A 24,938-nucleotide genomic window follows, 5' to 3' on the forward strand; every position below is an offset into this window, starting at 1 on the left:
TCCTTCCCTTTCTGCAGCAGAGCTCGAAAAGCTGTAATGGTCGTGAGGCTGTGGAATGGGGGAGGGGATGGAGGGAGGGATGGAGCTGAGCATCTCATCCTCCTGCAGGTTTTAGAAGCGTGTGATTGGTGGATGAGGATGAACGACGTCAGCATCCCAGGCGTCGATAGCGGAGAGGAAGCGCAGAGACGAGAGGAGGAAAGCCGTTCCGTTCAGATGAGTGATAATCTCTCCTGAAGCTCACTCATATTCTGCAGTCGTTATCTGCTCCATCTGGGTCCTCCAATCTCGGATCAGGAATTTAGATCATCGACAGCCATGAACTACCTGCGCCGCCGTCTCTCCGACAGCACCTTCATCTCCAACCTGCCCAATGGTTACCTATCAGACCTGCAGAAACCCGATCCTTCCCAACCTTCTCCACCCGGGGTGGCATCTGAATCTCAGGTGTCTCCGAGCCAGAGCCAGAACCCGAACCCGAACCTGAACCTGAACCAAGAGAGGAAACCCCAGCCAGCTGCCCAGCCCTCAGGTGCAGGATTCTTCAGCTCCATCACCAATGTAGTGAAGCAAACAGCAGCCTCTGCAGGGCTGGTCGAGCAGACACCCGTCTCTGTCTCCAAGAAGTTCAAAATCCTGCTGGTCATCGACGAGCCGCAGCAGGAATGGTAGGTCTGGTGATGCTTCTTGGTCTTCAGTTGTGCATGTCATTGTGTGCGTGTCATTTCTTTAGGAAGGAACAGTTGGAACATGGTGGTAGTATGTTAAAGCAGGTGATGCGTGACTGACTGAATGAGTGCGTGCTGTGGGTTTTCCTCACACGACTCCACCATCTCCACCATCTCCACCATCACGCCTGCTGCCATCTTCAGCCTGCTCCATTAGAATGTTTATTATATCATCTAAACGTCTCATGTAGGATCAGCAGTTATCATCTGATCAGTCTTAATATAAAGTTCTAAACTAAAAGAAGAATATATTTGGGTTAAATAAACAATCTGTGTGCTTCTAAATTATATTTATTACATTCATTATTCACAAGCATTAATATTATAGCAATAAAATATTCACAGATGAATAAAGCTTTAAATTTGCTGTTCAGGATAAAAAGATCAGATTCTTCAATAAAATTATTCTGAAGATTAAAAAGAAGTAAATGATTAGTTTGTTTTAAAACCCTTTTCTCCTCTGCCCCATCTCCTGATTATTCCTCATCACTGCTAATATTTATTATATTTATTTATACTGTATTTATTTACCTTCGTATTTGTGTCCTGTGTTCGACACGCAACAAGTCGACGGAGCACGAAAAAGCTCTGAAATAATGCCATGATTTATTTTGTGTTTTTTCCTGAGATCGTTAATTAGTTTATTTACGCAGTCATGTTCCTGCACAGAAATCCAGAAAATGATTTGAATGTGTGATATGTATGGAATAGATACGCTAGAAACTCACAGTAACGCTCTGATGTTAAAGCAAATTAGGAGAGAAATCAAATAAAGATTTACCAAATTGATTGTCTTCCAAAGGTCACACAAAGGTCACCAGGGTCTAATCCAATTACTGCAAATACATCAGACTTTTTAAACAGTAAAAATAGTCACTCTTTAATTATATATATATATATATTCACAAAACAGCGTAGTTCCTGTTTTCACTTACGTTAGAGCAGCTATAAACACGTTCCCTCATCAGAAAGCACTGACACAGGAGACTCCTTCCATAAATATTATATAAACACATTTCTTCTGACTTTATTATCAGTGTAACATGTTCTTTACTCGACCTCGTGAATGAGCTGTTGCTATGGGAACGATAATCACATGGATATAAACCTGCACTATTGTCAGGGCTTCTGTTGTAGAAAATTAATCACCATGTTCTAACCAATCACGGTCCAGAACTCAGCAGCAGCAGCAGCAGCAGCAGCAGCAGCCATGCGCCGTGGTGGAGTACTGTAATACTGCTGTATATAATCATCAGATGATGTAATTGGACACACGGAGGTTACGGAGTGAATCTCCAGGTTCTCCAAGAGTTTTAGATCAGGCTGTGAAAAGGTTCAGATTGTGTGTGTGTGTGTGTGTGTGTGTGTGTGTGTGTGTGTATGTGTGTGTGTGTGTGTGTGTGAGAGCTGCAGGCCTGATTAATGCCCTGAAATTAAAACAATAGAAATACTGCAGTTTGAGGAAATTATTTATTTTTCCATAATAATAAATAAATAAATATTATTCCATTCATATTCCTGATAAATACATTTTTCATGGTGTAGAATTACAGAATGTAGCTAAATTAATTCAATTATGTAAATAAAATAAAATAAAATTTTCTGTATTGCAGTAATTAATAACAGATATCGATCATTTCTAAAATAAATAAATAAATAAATAAATAGGTATTGTTTTGTTCATATTCCAGCTACATGTATTTCTTATATTAACATTTAAAGTATTTAAAGTTTATTAATCTTTTGTCATTTCTTCTATTCTGTACCTACATTTTATCTAAATACATTTATGTCAATTAATCTTTTATTTCTTTATATATTTTTGTTACTATGGTTATAACGTATTTTGTTTTATTTCTATTTTTATTGATTAAATCCAACCACATTACATTCTTTTTTTATTTTCTATTTGACTTTTGTGTATGAATCCTTTATCAAAAAGAGGAATTAGTTTTATCCTGAACTCTATTTAGTATTTTAGCTATAAAAGTAAAAGATGAAGTTGTATCTCATTGATCAGCCACAAATCCTGAACTGGAACAGACACTGATCTTCTCCGACAGTCGTCTCCTTCCCAAGAACAGAACCTCCAGTACGAGCTGCAGTGTATTATATATACAGTACAGACCAAAAGTTTGGACACACCTTCTCATTCAAAGAGTTTTCTTTATTTTCATGACTATGAAAATTGTAGATTCACACTGAAGGCATCAAAACTATGAATGAACACATGTGGAATTATATATGGAATTATATACATAACAAAAAAGTGTGAAACAACTGAAAAATGTCATATTGTAGGTTCTTCAAAGTAGCCACCTTTTGCTTTGATTACTGCTTTGCACACTCTTGGCATTCTCTTGATGAGCTTCAAGAGGTAGTCACCTGAAATGGTCTTCCAACAGTCTTGAAGGAGTTCCCCGAGAGATGCTTGGCACTTGTTGGCTCTTTTGCCTTCACTCTGCGGTCCAGCTCACCCCTAAACCATCTCGATTGGGTTCAGGTCCGGTGACTGTGGAGACCAGGTCATCTGGCGCAGCACCCCATCACTCTCCTTCTTGCTCAAATAGCCCTTGATGCCTTCAGTGTGACTCTACAATTTTCATAGTCATGAAAATAAAGAAAACTCTTTGAATGAGAAGGTGTGTCCAAACTTTTGGTCTGTACTGTACATATATATATATACTGTAAATAGAGTGTACAGAGAGTAAATGTGTAACAGATCCATCACGATGCTGATGTTTACACGGTGAAGGAGTCTCCAGTGTCAGTGCTTTCTAGCAGTCAGAGTTTCAGTGCTTAAACATACTGACCATAATGTAAGTGTACATGAACATTTAATGTAACTATAAAAGGATAAACATTCAAGAGGAATGAAAGTGCTGTTAAGGGAAAACAGTGGACTTGAACATCTCCTGTAGTGTTTGTTCTTCAGTTTAGTAGTTAATATTAAAAATTCTCTGTATGGCCAAAAATTTGTGGACACCTGACCCTCAGATTAGTATGTGCTTTTTTTTAACATCCCATTCCACATGTGTTCTCCATGTTCTGTTATAATGAGCTCCACTCTTCTAGGAAGATCTTCCACTAGATTTAAGAGAATTTGGAGATTTGTGGGATTCATTCAGGTACAAGGGTGTGAGTAAACTCAGGTAGTGATGTAGGTGAGAAGGTGAGGAGGTTCCTGGGGTGCAGTCAGTGTTCACATTCATCATTAAGGTGTTTAGAGCTCCTGTTTAGGAGATCTTCCACATCTTTCAACCCATGAAAAGCAGATCTTCATGAAGCTGGATTTGTGCACAGGGGCATCGTCATGCAGGAAGTGAAGGCAAAACTTTAGGCTCCTGCATCTGAAGATGTCCAATTAAATTGTGTGTGTATTACCTGCACATTGTGGTAACAGTTTTGGTGGAAACCACATATGGCTGGGTGTCAAAATACTTCTGGTCTTACAGTTTACTTCAGTATCACATTCAGTTTCACATCTATTGTAATCAGCACAAAGAAAAACTGCAAACCTACAAAAATGAACATGAATCCCAGCATGTCTGTGCTCCCCATTTGTTCGCACCATATGGAGTGTGATTTAGCAAAAAGTTGACAAAGAGAAGATCTCAGTCTACATCCATGAGCCTGTTTATTAGATTAGATCACATTAGATTTAATTAGATTATATAAAAAACACCATAACATAAACGCTTCTACTACTACAAAATATCTAGAATATAGTGTTATATAGAATAGTGTTATATAGAATATATAGTGTTATATAGAATAGTGTTGTATAGTATATATAGTGGTGTATAGTATATAGTGTTGTATAGTTATAGTGTTATATAGAATATATAGTGTTATATAGAATAGTGTTATATAGTATATATAGTGGTGTATAGTATATAGTGTTGTATAGTTATAGTGTTATATAGAATATATAGTGTTATATAGAATAGTGTTATATAGAATATATAGTGTTATATAGAATAGTGTTGTATAGTATATATAGTGGTGTATAGTATATAGTGTTGTATAGTATATATAGTGGTGTATAGTATATAGTGTTGTATAGTTATAGTGTTATATAGAATAGTGTTATAACAGAATCAGGTTTATTGGTGTGTTGACACACACAAGGAACTAGGTTCCAGCTGTTAGTGACTCTCAAAGTTCAAACATAAATAAAACTATTCATTCAGCTTGGACTCTACGAGGCAAAACCAGACAATGTGAGACAATACAGACAGTATGAGTATTAAATAGGGATACAGATTATATGACAGATCAGTGATATATATAAAGTGTGTGAGTTCATGGTGGTGTAAATAACAGTTCTGTGCGTCAGGTATGATAAAGAGTTACTTTAGAACTTTGTACAATATACAGCAGTAACAGTGTGTAACATATACGGATAATGTGATGACTGACGTTCTGACAGTGCAGCACTTATGGATATGATATGAAGCACGGAATATACAGTATTTATGGTGAGTTGTTAATGAGGCTGATTGCCTGGGGGAAGATTTCTGGTGAACAGAGTTCTGTAGGACCTGCCAGAAGGGAGGAGCTAAAAGATGTTGTGTTCAGGGTGTGAAGGGTCAGTAGTGATTTTTCCTGCCTGGTTTCTGGTTCTTGTATGGTACTGGTCCTGGAGAGTGTGCTGGAGCACCAATTATTTTCTTCCGCAGTTTTAACTGTTTCCTGCAGTCTGTCTCTGTCCTGTTTTGTTGCTGCTCCAAACCAGATGGGGATTGATGAGCACAGGACAGATTCAAATGCTGCAGTGTAGAACTGCATCAACAGCTCCTGTGGCAGACCAGACTTCCTTAACTACTTCAGCAGTGAAAGTACTTCCACTGCTGGGCCTTTTTAAAAATGGAGTTTATGTTGGATTCCCTTTTCAGGTCTTGGGAAATGGTAGTGCCCAGAAACTTGAAGTTCTTCACAGATGACACAGGGCTGTTGGATATTTTGAGGGGGAGTAGTGTTGAGGGGTGTTTCCTAAAGCCCACTATCATCTCGTATAGAGGGAGAATAGCAGTGGGGAGATGACACATCCCTGAGGAGCGCCATTGCTGACTGTCTTAATACCAGAGGTAACACCTCCAAGGCTCACCTCTTGTTTCCTGCCTATCAGGATGCTGGTGATCCACTGACAGATGGCAGGGGGTATAGTGAGCTTTAGAAGTTTGGAGTGGAGAATTCCTGGAATTAATGTATTGAAGGCTGAACTGAAGTCGACAAACAGAATCCGGGGATATGTTCCTCTGCAGTCAAGGTGTTGCAGAATGTAGTGTAGCCCCATGTTGACTGCATCATCCACCGATCTGTTTGCTCAGTAGGCAAACTGTAGGGGATCCAGCAGCTGTTCTGTCACCTTCTTTAGGTGGGCCAATACCAGCTTCTCAAAGGTCTTCATGATGACAGATGTCAGAGCGACAGGCCTGTAGTCATTCAGTCCTGAGATGGAGGGTTTCTTGGAGACCGGGATGATGGTGGAGAGTTTAAAGCAGGAGGGGACCTCACACAGCTCCAGTGATCTGTTGAAGATAGAGGTGAAGATGGGAGCCAGTTGATGAGCACATGCTTTGAGACAGGAGGGGGAGACACCGTCTGGGCTGGAAGCTTTCCTTGTCCATTGTCTCTAAAAGACCTGATACACATCCTCTTCACAAATCATGAGCACAACTTGAGTGCTGGAAGGAGTTGTTAGAGGGGTTCCCAGAGGTGTGATGGGTGCAGACAGTGGGCTGGGGTGGATGAGAGGTGGAGAATATATAGAGAAGATATAGTGAATCAAATCGGTACCTTGTGCTGATGTACACACATTCTGCAGATACTGATACTCACAAATGTGTGTACACTTTAATGAAGAACAAGAATTCGTTTTCCTTTTTTCACTCTCTGAACCTTTTCAGTTTAGTTCCAGGTCTTTTCTTGTGGTTCCTCAGATACATGTCAGGATAAACCTTTGAATCTCCATCATTCACTGTACAAACCCAAAAATATCAAATAGTTCAGTTTTATCCATCACATGTGGTCGCTTAAGAACCTATAAAGTTTCAGTCATTTCCACTCTGGTGTTTTGAGTAGAACCAGAGACGTGATGTCACTTCCTGTGAGGGAATATAGTTCGGTTTGTGCTGTGCATTGTGGGATTTTTAGAATTTAGTGCACTAAAAGAAATTCATGATGGAGACCGAACTCAAAATGGCCGCCTGAGGAGTGAACTGAGTCGCATCTTTTTTCCAAAAGGACTGCGATGTGTTTTATAAAAATAAAGCTGTTTTCAGTTAAACTCACTTCAGACTCCAGAATAAAGAATCAATAAAAATTGCAATGCTTTTTTATAAATCTGACACGTTATTAACAAGGATATAAACAGAATAAAGAGTCTTTTATTTAACAAAACTCTCCATCAAAAATAATCTGTATGTTTTTAAAGCTCTTACACATCGTAGCTGAATCGCTCGAAAAGATCGCAGCTGTTTGTAAAATGTTCCTAGTGGCAGGTTCTCGCTGAACTACTAATCAGTGTGTCTACGAGGCCTAAAATTACAGGGTGTGTCAGAGCAGCTGCACTCACATCCGCAACAAACAACAACCAACTCGAGAAAGAAAACCACCGAGAAGCTCTTCAGCACCACGGATTTAACAAATAATAAGTCAATCTTTTCACCTAATCAAAGGGGTGCCAAAATATATACACCTGACTGACGGTTCTGGTTCTGAAGAGATCCGTGTGTTTTGCAGTCAGCACACAGGGAGTTTGGCTCAGTGCTTGGCAGAACCTCAAGGAGAACAACACAAAGCTCCCCTGCAGCTTTCCATCTGTTTTGAATAAACTCTCTGTGCACGTCCACACACACACACACACACACACACACACACACACACACACACACACACGCACACACACACTGTTATACCTTTAACTTAGAACCCTTCTATTACCAGAGAACCCTATAACAGAATGCATCTCCTGCAGTTATCTGATGGACATTTAAAGAACCTATGAAGAACCAGTATACCTGACCAGTATAATAGTTACCATCTGGAGTATATCAGATGTTCCACTGTCTGGTACATGACATTACTCTATATTACATTACTGTACATGAGCTCATCATCTCGGTTTGTTCCACAGGGCCAAAGTGTTCAGAGGAAAGAAGCTTCAGGGAGACTATGAGATCCGAGTGGAGCAGGTGAGTGTGAATACATTTTAAACATTTATATTTTATTTCTTATATAAGATGCTGAATGGATTTATTTCTGTATTCTAGGCTGAGTTTCATGACATCAGCGTGGTGTCTCACACTAATGGGACCTGCAACGTGGCCATGCAAGTCCTCAGGAACGGGACCAAGGTGGTGAGGTGAGTTTACACATGTACAGATGTGGCCTTTAGATTTTTAATATAATATATATCTGGGAACTGAGGAACTGAGGAACTGAGGAGCTGAGGAGAGCAGTTGCTGAGGTTTTGGGAGAGGAATGTTGTCTCATGTGTGTCTGATACATGATTCTGGCTGCTCAACAGTTCTGGGTTTCCTTTGTTGTGTTTTTCTTTTCATGATGTGCTGAGTGTTTTAAATGCTGAAAGGTCTAGACTGCATACAGACGAGTTCCGCACCCAGACTGTTCCACTATGAGGTCATGCTGGTGTAATAGATGCAGTACGCAGTTAGCAGTGTTTTACTTAAATATACAAATATATTTTATAACCCAGCCATTAGGGGGGCACAAGCTATATTTTATACATAATATATATAAATATACCGTCCCTAAAAAAGACGTTTTCTTGATGGAAGCATTTGTTGCTCTAAAACCTGAATATTGCATTGAGCATTTATGGAGTCTTTCCAGATGTGCAAGCTGCTCATTCCAGAGGCACTGATGCTCTACTATAACTATTAGAGATGTGGTTTAAATCAAGTGTTTTCTGACTAAATACAAATCCTAAATTATTCAATTCATTATTTTACATAAAAACTTTTTCCTTCCTGCAAAATTTTTATTAAATAAAATATTTTTGCTTTAAATTAATTATTAATAAAACACCAACCATACAATTGTTTATCAATATGTTTATGTGGGAAATTATATTCATAAATAAACTCTTGTAGCAACACGGCATGTTGAAATTTATGCAGTTTTACTTTTAATGATTTACTTTTACATATTTGGTGTTTAAAAAATAACAATGTTATATATGTATCATACATCATCAATAGATTTGCAGTTTTATTGTAAATAAATATTGAAAGAAATTCACATTTTACTGTTGCTCAGAGCTGAGTGTGTGTGTGTGTGTGGGTGTGTGTGTGTGTGTGTGTGTATGTGTGTGTGTGTGTGTGTGTGTGTGTGTGTGTGTGTGTGTGTGTGTGTGTGTGTGTGTGGCTCACTGCCTGTGTGTCTGCTGTAGGATAAGTGTGTTTCCCTAATGGCTGGAAGAATAAACCACATCACATCACATTACACATTACATCTCTCTCTCTCTCTCTCTCTCTCTCTCTCTCTCTCTCTCTCACACACACACACACACACACACACACACACACACACACACACAGTCCAGCATTAGAAGGTGGATGTAGGAGGTTGTTTTTCAGAGACTGATATATTCCTGTTTCTCAGCGATGTTGACTTTTACCTAAACTGTCTCTCAGATCTTTATTCTAATAAATAATCTCAATCTCAAAGCAAATATTAAACACACAAACACACAAACACACACATCGCAAAAGTGACAAATACAAAGGCCACGCCTCTTTTTTCAGACTGACAGCACAGAGGACGTTCTTTTAACTGAGACTGAGTCAGGCCACGGCGCTTCGGAAATCAAAACACAAAGACCACGCCTCTTTCACTGATACTGATGGACAGAGGCCACACCTCCTTAAAACGCAGAGGCCACGCCTCCTTGACTGATATGCAGATGTGAATGTGACAGACCACAACGTTTAGTTTTAAATGTCTACATTTCTCCTCAGGTCTTTCAAGCCCGATTTTGTCCTCGTTCGCCAACACGCCTTCAGCATGACGGAGAATTCTGATTTCCGGAACCTGATCATTGGTCTGCAGTACGCTGGAGTCTCCAGCACCAACTCTCTGCAGTCCATCTACAACATGTGTGATAAACCATGGGCCGTGAGTCGCTTACTAACATGACAAGCTACATTTGTTTTTAGTTTTGCAGAGAGATTAAAGAGAGATTGGTGGAGGAATGAGTGTTTATAACTGCTATAGCATAAGAGAAAGCTTGTACTTAATAACTCGTATAATCGTATAAATGGAATAAAATGGATGGCAGTCCTTCACAATTAGACACTGAGGCCACGCCTCCTTACTGATACACAGCAGCCACACCTCCTTCACTGACACACAGAGACTGAATGTAAATGAAGATAATTAAATGTAAATATGAATAAAAGATTTGATTTTAGGACAGAAGGGACACGCTGGTGCACAGGTAAAGGAGAATAATGATTTTGTGTGTTTTGTTTGTAGTTTGCTCAGCTGATCAGCACACACAGGAAACTGGGAGCTGAAAAATTTCCGCTGATCGAACAAACCTACTACGCAAACTACAAGGAGATGGTGAGAGGTTTATTTATTTATTTGTTTGTTTGTTTGTTTACCGTATTTATAAATTAATTGACGTAATTGACAGATTTCCAGTTTGAGTCGTATATAATTATTTGTACCACATACTGTACATGTCATGCTTCTATTTTAATATTCAGGTAACCATGCCAACCTTTCCTGTGGTGGTGAAAATTGGACACGCCCACTCCGGTGTGGGTAAGGTACGTATCTGCTTAACCCTCCCCATATCTACACTCGGAGAACATGTAGAACCTTTAAAGGAGAAAAACATGAACACGTTTGTGCAGGACTCTGTAATAGAGTGAATCAGTAGAACAATTATAGGAGGAAAACAACCCAGAGTCACAGAGGAACCCATGAAGAACCTCTGAAGAACCTTTTGAGTTTACCTTACACTGCAACATCTGATCTGGTCTGGATCTGGGTTATTCCTTGGATATTGATAAACTATTCAATACTAATTGTATCAATACAGATCTTTCACTTCAACTCATATAATGCAGATCTTCATTGTTATGCTGGAACTGGTTTTGGTTCCCCTAGTTCAAGTGTGGGAAAAGTTTCATGCTTCTCCATCCAAAGACGTCTAATACAATTGCATACCTCCAACTTTGTGCTAATATTTTGGAGAAGAACCACATATAGCTGGAAAAGTCAGGTGTCCCAATACTTTTGGCCCTAACTTATAGATGGTTAAATAAAAAGTGTATATTTTTGTTCCTCACATGTGAAGGTGAAAGTGGACAATCACACAAAGTTTCAGGACATAGCGAGTGTGGTGGCCCTCACGCAGACCTACAGCACGTCTGAACCCTTCATCGAATCCAAGTATGACATCAGGATCCAAAAAATTGGAAACGACTACAAAGCCTACATGTGAGTAGATCAGTCTGAGAAACATCTCCCCTTTCTATATCAATAACTCGTACTGTTCAATAACACTTCTCTACTGTATTCTAGGAGAACCTCCATCTCAGGAAATTGGAAGTCCAACACAGGAACAGCCATGCTGGAGCAAGTGGCCATGACAGACAGGTGGTGACATCACTTCCTGTTTCTCAGTGTAAAATCATTTCGGAGCCCTAACTTGACTTGACTTTAACTTTATTAATCCCCGAAGGGAAATTTAGATGTCACAGCAGCACAACCATACAATGAATAAATTAAAACAACTTTAAAACAACATTCACAAACAACATAGAAACTTGTTCTCCAGTATCAAGTTACAAAGCATTGTAATTATATACAAAAACATAAATCCTAAAAAGTATGTCATCTTAAATAACACTGATTATACAACCTAATTGCCGTTGGGAAAAAAGACTTCCTATAACGCTCCCTGTAACAGCGTGGATGGATCAATCTTAAGCTGTAGGTACTCATAAAGTCACAAACTATTTCATTTAAAGGATGACAATCATGATTTATCATCGTATAGAGTTTCCCAATCATTCTATCCTGCATTATCACCTCAAAGGTGGGTAACACACTCCTACGACAGAACCTGCCTTCTTTATTAGTTTATTTAACTTATTCTTCTCCTTTTCTAGCAGTCCCCCTCCCCAACTTGTGGCAGAGTACAATATCACAGATGAGACCACAGAGTCATAGAAGGTCTTAAGTAGTACATGACTTACACCAAAGGACCTCAGTCGCCTTAACAAATGAATACGACTTTGACCTTTCTTATAAACATGCATCGTGTTGTCAGACCAATTGAGCTTATTATTCAAATATACACCCAAATACTTGTATGCGTTTTACAATCTCAACTTCTGACTCTCTTATTTTTACTGGTACCACTTGCTGAGGAAAACGACTAAAATCAACTACAACTTCCTTTGTCTTACTTGCATTTAACCTAAGACCATTTTTCTCACACCAGTCCACAAAACTCTTTAGTAGCTCCCTATATATTCACTCTCACCATGGTCCGTTATACAGCCAACAATTGCAGAGTCGTCAGAAAATTTCTGAAGGTGACATGATTTGGAATTCTACTGAAAATCTGACGTATAAAACGTAAACAAAAATGGAGCTAAAACCGTTCCTTGAGGGACTCCAGTGCTGCACCTCACTACTTGAGAGACACAGTCCTGCATCCTCACATACTGTGGTCTATTTGAAAGATCCAATTTACCATACCATGATGTACTCCAGCATTTTCCATCTTACTTTGCAATAGTGAGGGCTGAATAGTATTAAATGCACTAGAGAAGTCAAAGAAAGTAATCCTGACAGTACTGTCCGGGGTCTCTAAATGACTTAAAGATTTATGCAAGAGGTATATAAGTGCATCATCAACCCCAACACCAGTTTTATAAGCAAACTGAAGTTTATCCACAGCACCACACAATACTGACTTTAAGTAATCTAGTACTAATCTCTCAAACACCTTCATTAACTGTGACGTTAAAGATATTGGTCTATAACCCTTATGTTTTGAAAAGTTATGCTGAATATGTGTGTGTGTGTGTGTGTGTGTGTGTGTGTGTGTGTGTGTGTGTGTGTGTGTGTGTGTGTGTGTGTGTAGGTATAAGCTGTGGGTGGATGCGTGCAGTGAGATGTTCGGGGGTTTGGATATCTGTGCAGTTAAAGCTATTCATGGTAAAGATGGAAAAGATCACATCACTGAGGTACATTTATTTACACTAAACTGTATTGTTTTGTTTACTTGTTTGTTTGTCTGTTTATCAGGTTTTTATTATTATTATTATATCAGGTTTTTATTTATTATTTCACCTGAAACTTTAATTCTACAGAAGAATAAATGAAACCTATAAAATGAGTCACTGCAGTAGAATTATCCAATCATTTTCCAGTATCCAAATGATTATTACACTAATTGGGGTAGTGGGCGTGGCCTGGGGGTGTTTTCTAATTAGCATATTCATTAATCAGTCCTGGTCTTCTGTTAGCTCGTGTATGTAGAAGAGGGCAGTTATTACTTTGCTGAATAATTAAAAATAAAGGGAAAATGTCATTAAAAGAAATTGTGATGTGGATCAGGTGGTCGGTTCGTCCATGCCTCTGGTTGGAGATCATCAGAGTGAAGATCGGCTGCTCATAGCAGACGTGGTTATCACCAGGATGAACCAGGTCCTGTCCCAGAACCCTAAGAGACCCACCACCATCCAGCCTTCACAGGTACACACACACACACACACACACACACACACACACACACACACACACACACACACGCATGTTTTTTCACATCAGTATTCTTGTGGTGTTCACTCGTGATTTTTTCATGAGCTCCACCTTCAGAGCAGTAAAATCGCATGTGAACTTCACACCTCTGAGGTTTTCAGGTTTTTAGAAGCACATGAGATGTTTTCCAGAACACTTACCTTCAAACCTTAAACAAACAGGGGATAGAAAATAAAGACTGAAGAAGGAAATTGTGTTTTTTCACATAAACATGAAAACTAGAAAAGACGAATCTGATTCTGACGTGAGTGCTGAAGGAATTGACCAGGCTTGTGGTTGATCACTGATATGTTCCTGCATGAACACAGATAGTTAACGATCACATTAATCAGGGTTTAATTGATCTAAACATCTTCACGTCTCATTACACAGCGGCGTGTAGAACAGAATAGCACTTGATCCAGCACACACTGTATTTTATATCCAGAATCACGAGTGCAGATGTTGTGATGAAGCTCCGAGTCTCTAAATGAAGGGTGATGAAAAGTTCACATGAGCAGGATGTAGGAGATCTGAGCCAGTACTCATCTGCTGAACTTAAACACAAACTTCGTTTAGAGTTTTATTCTTTAAATATTCACTTCATCCATATAAAAGAGATTATATGAATAATTCATCAGTAGAGGAAGTTGTGTGTGTTTAATATTGGTCTAGAAAGATGTTCTACAGTGTGTTTGTGTGTGTGTGTGTGTGTGTGTGTGTGTGTGTGTGTGTGTGTGTCTGTGTTTACAGCAGATAATTTCAGTGAGACGTGTAACATGTAAAACTGCTTAAGCTCAAGACCAGACTCGAGTATAATCTGAGACACGCCCCTGTTTTAGATAAACTCCGCCCCCTGGTGTTTAGGAGAGTACACTATGATACTTGTGTACATCATTATGAACTTGGAGGAAAGTGTGTCCTTGTCTCTTTCTCCTCCTAAATCTGCCTGATTCATCTTGACGTCCTACCTCTGGATGGAGTTCTCTTCAGTTGGAGACACTGTGTGCAGAAGGTTCCACATCAAAGTTCCTGAAGCGTAACTGAAGAACTTTGAGGATGGATTTGGACTGTAATTAATATCAACAGTCTGCTACAATGTGCTCAGGACCACAGTTTGTATGAACAGTTCTGCATGTAAACAGTTTCTAACCTCAACACTGATGGAACTGTAATGATGGACAGGATGAGGATGAGGTTCTCTTTAGTCTTAAGGTTTCTTCTGGATGAAGTCTCAGGGAGTTTTTAAACTTTAAAGCACTAACACACAGATGTATAATTTATAATCTCTTTATGTCTGTAAAGCTGATTCGGGAAAATCATTAAAACACTTTACAAATAAAACTCAACTGAATGAAAGATTTTTGCGAGCAGCGATCACCGGGGCCCAAGCACCAAATCCTCTGCTGCTTTTTTACAGAACGGCTCTCAGAAGGACGCGGTGACGGACGGAAAGAAGACGCCGACACAGAAAGCTCCTCAAGGCTGTCTGCAGTACATTCTCGACTGTAACGGAGTCGCAGTCGGACCCAAACCGGTTCAGGCCAACTGAGACCAGAGAAAGAGGAGAAGAGAGGGAGAAGGAAACATGACGCTCTGCATCAAGATCTTACCACAGATCAGCAGATTGTAATGCCACAGTGGTGTGTGTGTGTGTGTGTGTGTGTGTGTGTGTGTGTGTGTGTGTGTGTGTGTGTGTGTGTGTGTGTGTGTGTGTGTGTGTGTGTGTGTGTGTGTGTGTGTGTGTGTGTGTGTGTGTGTGTGTGTGTGTGTGTGTGTGTGTGTGTGTGTGTGTGTGTGTGTGTGTGTGTGTGTGTGTGTGTGTGTGTGTGTGTGGGCGGGTGTGTATTCGACAGCGAGCCTGGACTGTTTAATCCCCTATGCAGTGTCAGTGTGTTGCTTTAGTTGTGCGCTTGTGATGGTTGCTTGTTGTTCGTGTGTAAAGCGGTTGTGAAATTCAGGGCTGTGTTTAACAACGTGGTGTTCTTCTAACGAGCAGATGGTTAACTCTGAGCTCAGCATTGCTTTCCTCCTCCTGAATTAGCCTGGTTTTAACTTCTTCATGATCCTGCTTTCGTCTTCTATAGTGTTCAGAGCGTTCAGTGTTCAGTATAAATGTGTACAGAGATGATTATTGACTTTATTTTTGCATGAGCTCACAATTCAGCTCACACATTCGTGACGTCCTGGGTGTGTGTGTGTGTGTGTGTGTGTGTGTGTGTGTGTGTAAAACATCGTCAGCTGTAGTTTATTAAAAGGTTTCACAGCTCATGATTGTAGATCTAGATTAAAATCAGGCTTTTATTTACTCATGAAGTCTTTAAACGTGACCTTTTATTACATTTTATATGATTTTTGAGTCTAAAGAAGTTTCTAGGCAGCTTTTAGATGTTTATAATACTGAGGCACTGAAATTACAATTAATTAACACACTGGACCAACATAATAATAATGATAATAATAATAATAATAATAATAACAATAATAATAATAATAATAATAATAATAATAACAATAACAATAATAATAATAACAATAACAATAATAATAATAACAATAATAATAACAATAATAATAATAATAATAATAATAATAATAATTAAACCCAGTTTTTCCTCCCACATTTTTTAATGTGTTTAAAAAAAGATTTATTAGAAAAATAATTATTATTATTTCTCTTTTTTATTTTTTACGCCTGAACATTTTTAGGTGGATTTTGTTCAGAATATCAGGAGTGGACAGGATTTCAGGGAATCACCAGTTTGTTAAAGTTGAAATTCTTCTCAATAGAAATGAAAACGTTTTCACACGTGATTAAAACGCTGAATGAAATGTAGTTTCTTTTCCCCCAGAATGTATTTAGAGCAGATTTTTGCTGACTCGGGTTCCTGCTGTACTGTAGAAACACACTGAAGCTCTACGAGGTGAGGATTTCTGAAACCTTCTCCCAGCGATGTTGTAAGCCATATGAGCGTAGATGAGAATGTGTTTTTTTCTCTTTCCTGGTGCGAGTGTCACTGTGATGAAGCTCACAGGTGCTGAAGGTTTGCGTTACTGCCGTTCTTTACATTTCTGCCTTATTTCACCTACAGTAAGTGCAATGTGATGATCTCGACTCTATATTTCTATTCCTGTGTGTATTTAATCACAGCCACAGTCACTGTAGAGCTACACGTCTGGACTTTACACTCGGCCCTGTGTTTACCTGTTTACCTGTTTATCATTTTTGTTGTGTTTTTTTCTATGATGCATGAGAGAAACATTAATGTGCTGTAACACAAACGTGTGTGTTGATGTTGATGTTGACAAAAACACTGTAAATGTCTGTTAATGAACTTTGACACGTCGCTTCAGAAAGATATTAACATTCGTGTGTTTGGTTTAATACTAATACTTCTATATACACATTTACACACACACACACACACACACACACACACACACACACACACGTGTATATATTATTTATTTATTTATATATATATAGTACTGTTGTGGTGAAATTCTAGCGCATGACAGTATATCACTCAGATTGTATATTTCTAATCAGAGTTGTTGGGTTTTAATCGTGTGTGTGTGTAATTATGTGTTTGTGTGAATCCAAAAATACGTCCAGAAAGCTGTGTGTTCACATTTAAAGCTATAAATCTATAAATCTGTGATTAGACTGTAAGAAGGACCGAAGCCGAGTCGAAGCGAATCTTTCGCCAGGTGTGGATGGAAATCGAATGCGTAACGATCGCATCAGATACAAACCGTATGGAATAATAATAAAAAGAATCCCAAATCCAACAATATTTGTAATGTAATGGAAGATCTTCCGTTCTCACAGGCAATAAAGGTCACATTGCAATATACACATCATCCATCTCAGTGTTTCCTTTATTTCCAGATAAAACACAGGAGAACAAACCCAGAACATTCCGGAATTCCTGGTATCCACACAGAGTCTGAGGAACGTGTGGAAACACCTGGTGTGTTTTCTGGGTTTTCAGAGATTCACATTCATTCTTCTGTTCCTTTTGACCAGGACAGTTGACTTTTATACAAATATCAATTAATAGTGTAACAGTAGGAGTGAAGAAGGTGAAGAGTCACCAGATGAAGATGGGGTTTCTTTTGAATCAAGATTTCTTCTACATGCCATCTCATGGACTTTTTCTTTACTGGGTATCTAAAAAAAAGGTAAGGGGTTCATCTTTGTGTATAAACTCTTGAAGACATCAGAGAACTTCAACACTGATTGGTAAAGATCTGACACTGGAGACTGGGTGGAGCTGCAGGAGGATGTGAGAAAGTGTAATCCGGTGGTGAAGGTTTAGAGAGGTCTGAGCTGATTCTTCTCAAGCTCTCGGTCGTGGCTCAGGTCCTCAAGTCCACTAGTAAACCAGCTGTGGTTCAGGAGCTCATCCAGAGTGAGTGGTTTCTCACTGTGTATCAGGCATTGTGAGATCAGATGGCAGCAGTCTGTGTGAGCGAGAAGATGCGAGATTCAGACCGAAATTCAGATTCACAGATTAAAATGATTTACATTCTTCTACAGGTCTGAATGTGATGCTTCTGAAACGCTGAAGATTTCCTCACCGTCTGAAATCATCTGTGAACAACTGTCAATCACATGATCTAAATTATACAGGAAAATGTTTCCACACACCAACTCCACCAAGGTCCATCCCAGACTCCAGAGGTAGGAACGACATCCTGAAGAACAAAAACAAAAAGCAGGAGTTTAAATAAAAACATCAGAAGAACAAAAAGAAAGAGAAGACACCATCATCTACATCACGACCATAAACAAGGTGGTGGACCTGCTCTCTGAACCTGGATCTCCTGTAAACTCACCTGTAGAGTTTTTGCACAACATCTCGACACAGCCGAAGTCGATCAGCTTCACCTCCAGCGTGTCCGTATTGATCAGGATGTTTTGGGTACGGAGGTCACTGTGGAAAACTCCACGATCGAAGCAGTGCTGAGCAGCACGAATCACCTGCTGCAGGATCACCCGCGCCAGATATTCAGGCAAATGTCCATCCTGGTAATTCTTACAAAACTTTTGAAGGTCCATGCTGGGAATGGGTCGCTCCAGCACCAAAACGAAACAACTGGATATGTCAAACCATTCCTGCAGCTCAACAATGTTCTTACATCGAGGGGGCTTGCACAAGATGTCCATCATCTCCACCTCCTTAGGCTTTTCTCCAGGCTGCAGTTACACACACACACACACACACACACACACACACACACATATACACACACATATACAATACATCTTACTGTTTCTCTTCACAGTGTCAGAAGTAAAGGAAGTTTCCATACCATTCCTTCATGCAAGTCTTTGGTCACATATTTCAGAGCAACCTGTTCACATGAACAAAACCAACAATCAGTTCATCTGCATATTTTACTCCATTCTTCTGCTTCATGCTCCACATTACTCCTGCCTAAACATTTATTCAACAACACAAGACTCTGCACTTGTTAGCAGGTTTTGGTCCCTGAGTCTCCTCACTAACACTCACTAACGGCTGAGCAAGAGCTCTGAAGAGTTCTCATCGCTGAGAAAAGAGCTCTGAAGAGTTCTCATCGCTGAGAAAGAGCTATGAAGAGTTCTCTTTGCTGAGAAAAGAGCTCTGAAGAGTTCTCATCACTGAGAAAAGAGCTCTGAAGCGTTCTCATCGCTGAGAAAAGAGCTCTAAAGATTTCTCATCACGGAGAAAAGAGCTCTGAAGAGTTCTCATCGCTGAGAAAAGAGCTCTAAAGAGTTCTCATCACGGAGAAAAGAGTTCTGAAGAGTTCTCATCACTGAGAAAAGAGCTCTGAAGAGTTCTCATCACTGAGAAAAGAGCTCTGAAGAGTTCTCATCGCTGAGAAAAGAGCTCTGAAGAGTTCTCATCGCTGAGAAAAGAGCTCTGAAGAGTTCTCATCGCTGAGAAAAGAGCTCTGAAGAGTTCTCATCGCTGAGAAAAGAGCTCTGAAGAGTTCTCATCGCTGAGAAAGAGCTATGAAGAGTTCTCTTTGCTGAGAAAAGAGCTCTGAAGAGTTCTCATCACTGAGAAAAGAGCTCTGAAGCGTTCTCATCGCTGAGAAAAGAGCTCTAAAGATTTCTCATCACGGAGAAAAGAGCTCTAAAGAGTTCTCATCACTGAGAAAAGAGCTCTAAAGATTTCTCATCACGGAGAAAAGAGCTCTAAAGAGTTCTCATCACTGAGAAAAGAGCTCTAAAGATTTCTCATCACGGAGAAAAGAGCTCTGAAGAGTTCTCATCGCTGAGAAAAGAGCTCTAAAGAGTTCTCATCACGGAGAAAAGAGTTCTGAAGAGTTCTCATCACTGAGAAAAGAGCTCTGAAGAGTTCTCATCACTGAGAAAAGAGCTCTGAAGAGTTCTCATCGCTGAGAAAAGAGCTCTGAAGAGTTCTCATCGCTGAGAAAAGAGCTCTGAAGAGTTCTCATCGCTGAGAAAAGAGCTCTGATTGGCTGTTCAGTTTATTGAATGAGCACACGAGAAAATGAAACGGAACTGGCGTAAGCAAACGATGGATTACAGAGGAAACATTCTTCTAATTCTTCTAATAAAATTCTGGTAGAACATCAACATTATAACATTCTGAGTGGTGAAGTGATGAACACTGATGATCTTCTTCATGGCTCCTGTTAGTGTGTGGATTTATTTATCAGGCAGCAGGTGAACATTTTCTCCTCAAAATTGATGTAAGAAGCAGGAAAAATGGGCGAGTGTAAAGATTTGAGCGAGTTTGAGTTCTTGTGACGTCTAGACGTCTGGCTCATAATGTTATACCTGATCAGTGAATATTCACCGTTCTAGCTCTAGCAGTTTCCTAGCCTACTGCCCCCTGCTGGTATGGGTGAGTTCTATTCTCTCATGCAGTGTGCGTTTGTTAACCTGATGTTTCTGGGGGTTTCAGTAGATTTGGGAGATATCCCACATGTCTCATTAGTGTGACGAGGCTCCTGATTGGATCTCTGGGAAGTGTGTTTGTGCTGTACACGTTCTGTAGTGAGGGGATTTCTGCAGATTTATTACCTGTTTTCCATCTGCCTTACGCACTGCAGCATAAACAGAGCTGAAAGATCCTTTCCCCAAGATCTCTCCTACGATGTACTGTGACTTAACCTCCTCTGTTACACACACACACACACACACACACACACACACACACACACACACACACACACACACACATTAGTGTGTGTAATCAATTAATAATTAACTTTGCAACTGTCTAAGCTCCGCCCATTTCTATTGTGTATACGAGGTGGTATCAAACATTTTGGAGACGAATGGTGTAACTGGTGCTGTTCTGACCCGTATGTGTTTCCACGCCTGTGATTTCATCACGGACAGAGAGTCAGAACAAAGAGCAAACATGAAATTCTCTGTGAAACTGGGCAAATCTGCCACAGAGACGTTTTAATGTGATGAACGTTTATCATACTGTGACGGCAACAAGACGTTCGAGGTGTTTCGAGTGGCACACGTGCTCTAAGAGCGAAAGAACAGTGCTGAAGGACGATGAGACATCAGGAAGACCTTCGACAGGCTCAACCCCCAAAAATGTCGAAACCATTCGGCAATTCGTGCATGATGATCGTCGGAGAACGATCCACACGATCTCACTTCCACACCCACCCTTCTCTCCAGACTCGGCTCCTGTGCTTCATCTTCATCTTCATTGCAGAGATCCGGCGTGAATCGCAGAAGATGTTCGACACGTTTTTGAAAAGAAAACTTCCAGGACACGTTCCAGAAGAACCCTGGAGCAGCGGTTTACTGTGCAAGGGGACGGTTCTGAAGTGATCGTGTGGATAATAAAGTCTTTTTCTTGTAAACAGAGTTCGTCTCCAAACCTGTTGATGCCACCTCACGCATGGTGATATGAGCCTCATGCTTTATTTGGTCAGAATCGATTTAAAAGGTTAAAGTTGTGAATGACTCGAGCTGAAAAAGCGTCTGTATTTATCACATACAATTCATAGATTATTCCATTCCATCAGATGAATCTGTGCTCACATGAACATCTTGAACCTCCTGATCTGTGTATGTGTGTGACTTATGAGCTGCTACATGACACTGTAGGTACCTTCAAACTCCTCAGGTTGATACGGAATTTTTTCAAGAGCCACCTGATCAGGACAAACCACAGAGATGGGTGTGCTGAAGAATCTGAACAGCCGGCGAAGTTTCATCATCCAGTCCACGTCTTCTTTCCCTTCAAGCAACTTTTCACAGAACTACGAGACAGAGGGAGGAGGTAAAGCACTAATGAAGACACTGCATTCGAGAGCGAGGAGGAACTTCACCAACATGAATCATCGTATTTACTACTATAAGCTGAGCCAAAATATATCTGTTAAAGAGTCGAGGGGATCTGAAGATGGTTGTAGCGATGCTCTCGCAGTAATCCAGCGCCAGAGCTTTCAGTCCAACAGCAACAAGATTTTGGGCGTGAATCAACTTGATTTTCTAAAGACACACACACACACACACACACACTTCTCAGTACAATGCTTCCTCATCTGTTTCACATCAAGAATGGAGAAGAGGATGAAACTCTGACCTGGAAGTGAGGCTGACCGAACCCTGAGGTCAGAGACAGAACGTACTCATACACCTCTGTTCTCTTCAACACCTCCTGTGAGATGATGTGATTAGTAGGAATCCTGGTGCAAAATATAGAGAAAAATCTGAGGTAAGGAAATGAAACACATGCGCTCTCTTTCTCTCACACACACACACACACACACACACACACACACACTATATATATATATATATATATATATATATATATATATATATATATATATATATATATATATATACCGTTCACATCCTATTAGATGAAATTTCCTGCGGAATCCGAGCTCCTGGCGTCCCACCACGTAACACAAGTGTGCTGCAAAGATCCGTCCTCTGGAAGCTAAAATAGAACACAAACAAACTTTGTGAAGATCAGAGTCCATAATCCTGCACACTGTCCAGATTCTTCATGAACTGATCAGATCATGTTTCTTAAACACTGAACATTTGCTCTAGAAGTCACTGAGATCGAAACACGACCTGATTATTAGGAATAATATTCAGATGTTCCTAATAAAGTGGACAGGAAACGTAATTACGAGTACATTAAAGGAAATTCATCTCATCCTTACCGAAATCATCTCCCATTTTAATGATGTCTGTTCTGTGTTGGTCTCCAGCAGCAGCGGCGGAGGATAAAAGACGCGCCAGAGGAAGACACCAGTCCTCCTGGATCATAATCCGACCGAGCTGGAGCACAAAGTCTCACATTAGTCCATGTGCTACTGATACACACACACACACACACACACACACACACACACACACACAACTGATGCTGAAACTCTCACCTTCCTCCTCCCATAGCTGTAGCCCTGGAAGAGAATAATGGCGATTTCAGCCATCATTACTTTCTAGGAGAAAAAAGGTGGAGAACATCTGTAATCTTCACATCCCCCATACAAATATTAATTTATTAATTTCATTTCACGTCATCATCATGTCTGAATATCGTTACTCCATCACGATGAACTTACTCCAGCACTTACTCTGTTCTGATTGAGGAAACGTTCCATAATCATCCAGAAGAAATAGGATTTTAGTTGGTCAGGATCATCCAGGTGCAGAGCACATTCCTGACATCTCCTCTGAATAAACCTGCTCAGGTCTTCCTTCTGCATCTTCTCACTGCAACACGTGGGAGATTAGAAACAATACACACACACACACACACACACACACACACACACACACACACACACACACACACACTGAACATATGAGAGGAGGAAGAGCATCTCACCTCATCAGAGGACCAGGAAATGGTACGTTCTGCCCATCAGCTTCTTCTTTATGCTGAGTGTCAGTGACCTCAGAGCAGTTTTTCTCAAGTTCAGACATCTTCACCTGCAAGGTCTCACTCGTTCACTACAGCAGCAGTGTGTACGCCCACTGTTATTTACATATATTATATACATTATCTATCTCTACACACACACACACACACACACACACACACACACACACACACACACACACACGTCTCTGAAATGGAGTTGTATAGAACATGGAGAATAAACTAATGATAAACAAATGAAATGTTTCTGTAATATATACATGTAAAAAACAGGAAACCAGTTTTACACCACAATCACACCAAATTTCTACATCAACTTTATTCATCTCTTGAGTTCACACACACACACACACACACACACACACACACACACACACACACACACACACACACCAATCAGTTTTACACCACAATCACACCAAATTTCTACATCAACTTTATTCATCTCTTGAGTTCACACACACACACACACACACACACACACACACACACACACACACACACACACACCAATCAGTTTTACGCCACAATCACACCAAATTTGTACATCAACTTTATTCATCTCTTGAGTGTTCACACACACACACACACACACACACACACACACACACACACACACACACACACACCAATCAGTTTTACGCCACAATCACACCAAATTTCTACATCAACTTTATTCATCTCTTGAGTTCACACACACACACACACACACACACACACACACACACACACACACACACACACACACACACCAATCAGTTTTACGCCACAATCACACCAAATTTCTACATCAACTTTATTCATCTCTTGAGTTCACACACACACACACACACACACACACACACACACACACACACACACACACACACCAATCAGTTTCGCCACAATCACACCAAATTTCTACATCAACTTTATTCATCTCTTGAGTTCACACACACACACACACACACACACACACACACACACACACACACACACACACACACACCAATCAGTTTTACGCCACAATCACACCAAATTTCTACATCAACTTTATTCATCTCTTGAGTTCACACACACACACACACACACACACACACACACACACACACACACACACACACACACACCAATCAGTTTTACACAATCACACCAAATTTCTACATCAACTTTATTCATCTCTTGAGTTCACACACACACACACACACACACACACACACACACACACACACACACACACACACACACACCAATCAGTTTTACCACAATCACACCAAATTTGTACATCAACTTTATTCATCTCTTGAGTGTTCACACACACACACACACACACACACACACACACACACACACACACACACACACCAATCAGTTTCGCCACAATCACACCAAATTTCTACATCAACTTTATTCATCTCTTGAGTTCACACACACACACACACACACACACACACACACACACACACACACACACACACACACCAATCAGTTTTACGCCACAATCACACCAAATTTCTACATCAACTTTATTCATCTC

At 40.1% G+C, this 24,938-nt stretch overlaps 2 protein-coding genes across 5 annotated transcripts in view; one reads left to right on the plus strand and one right to left on the minus strand.

Annotated features, from left to right (window-relative positions):
• Nucleotides 1-142: 142 nt before the first annotated feature.
• Nucleotides 143-16,055, plus strand: syn2a (synapsin IIa). The gene is made up of 11 exons (XM_046869367.1): nucleotides 143-668; nucleotides 7,870-7,927; nucleotides 8,006-8,097; nucleotides 9,716-9,872; nucleotides 10,233-10,322; nucleotides 10,469-10,531; nucleotides 11,065-11,207; nucleotides 11,292-11,366; nucleotides 12,865-12,967; nucleotides 13,341-13,478; nucleotides 14,944-16,055. Exons 1-11 carry the CDS (start codon nucleotides 319-321, stop codon nucleotides 15,073-15,075), a joined length of 1,401 nt encoding a protein of 466 aa, XP_046725323.1. The 5' UTR covers nucleotides 143-318; the 3' UTR covers nucleotides 15,076-16,055.
• A 1,332-nt stretch (nucleotides 16,056-17,387) lies between these two features.
• The window catches only part of LOC124398891, a 13,409-nt gene continuing 5,858 nt past the window's right edge, over nucleotides 17,388-24,938 (minus strand). The window contains exons 2-14 of one of the 4 annotated variants that reach the window (XM_046869371.1): nucleotides 23,369-23,552; nucleotides 23,115-23,253; nucleotides 22,917-22,940; nucleotides 22,698-22,815; nucleotides 22,369-22,465; nucleotides 22,103-22,205; nucleotides 21,868-22,008; nucleotides 21,626-21,776; nucleotides 20,569-20,663; nucleotides 18,843-18,884; nucleotides 18,366-18,726; nucleotides 18,108-18,224; nucleotides 17,388-17,990 (exon numbers count right to left, since the gene is read on the minus strand). In XM_046869371.1, coding sequence (XP_046725327.1) covers nucleotides 17,842-17,990; nucleotides 18,108-18,224; nucleotides 18,366-18,726; nucleotides 18,843-18,884; nucleotides 20,569-20,663; nucleotides 21,626-21,776; nucleotides 21,868-22,008; nucleotides 22,103-22,205; nucleotides 22,369-22,465; nucleotides 22,698-22,815; nucleotides 22,917-22,940; nucleotides 23,115-23,253; nucleotides 23,369-23,466 — 1,635 coding nt within the window. In that variant the 5' untranslated portion in view covers nucleotides 23,467-23,552 and the 3' untranslated portion in view covers nucleotides 17,388-17,841. Of the gene's footprint in view, nucleotides 17,991-18,107; nucleotides 18,225-18,365; nucleotides 18,727-18,842; nucleotides 18,885-20,568; nucleotides 20,664-21,625; nucleotides 21,777-21,867; nucleotides 22,009-22,102; nucleotides 22,206-22,368; nucleotides 22,466-22,697; nucleotides 22,816-22,916; nucleotides 22,980-23,114; nucleotides 23,254-23,368; nucleotides 23,553-24,938 lie in introns of all 4 variants that reach the window. The other 3 variants (XM_046869370.1, XM_046869368.1, XM_046869372.1) reach the window with 3 other exon arrangements.

This window comes from Silurus meridionalis, chromosome 16 (assembly GCF_014805685.1).
Source record: "Silurus meridionalis isolate SWU-2019-XX chromosome 16, ASM1480568v1, whole genome shotgun sequence".
NCBI classification, from domain to species: domain Eukaryota; kingdom Metazoa; phylum Chordata; class Actinopteri; order Siluriformes; family Siluridae; genus Silurus; species Silurus meridionalis.

Coding starts and splice junctions, on each gene's coding strand:
- syn2a (XM_046869367.1), top strand. CDS start 319: ATGAACTACCTGCGCCGCCGTCTCTCCGACAGCACCTTCATCTCCAAC. Junction 669..7,869: donor GACGAGCCGCAGCAGGAATG/GTAGGTCTGGTG, acceptor TTTGTTCCACAG/GGCCAAAGTGTTCAGAGGAA. Junction 10,323..10,468: donor ACGCAAACTACAAGGAGATG/GTGAGAGGTTTA, acceptor TTTAATATTCAG/GTAACCATGCCAACCTTTCC.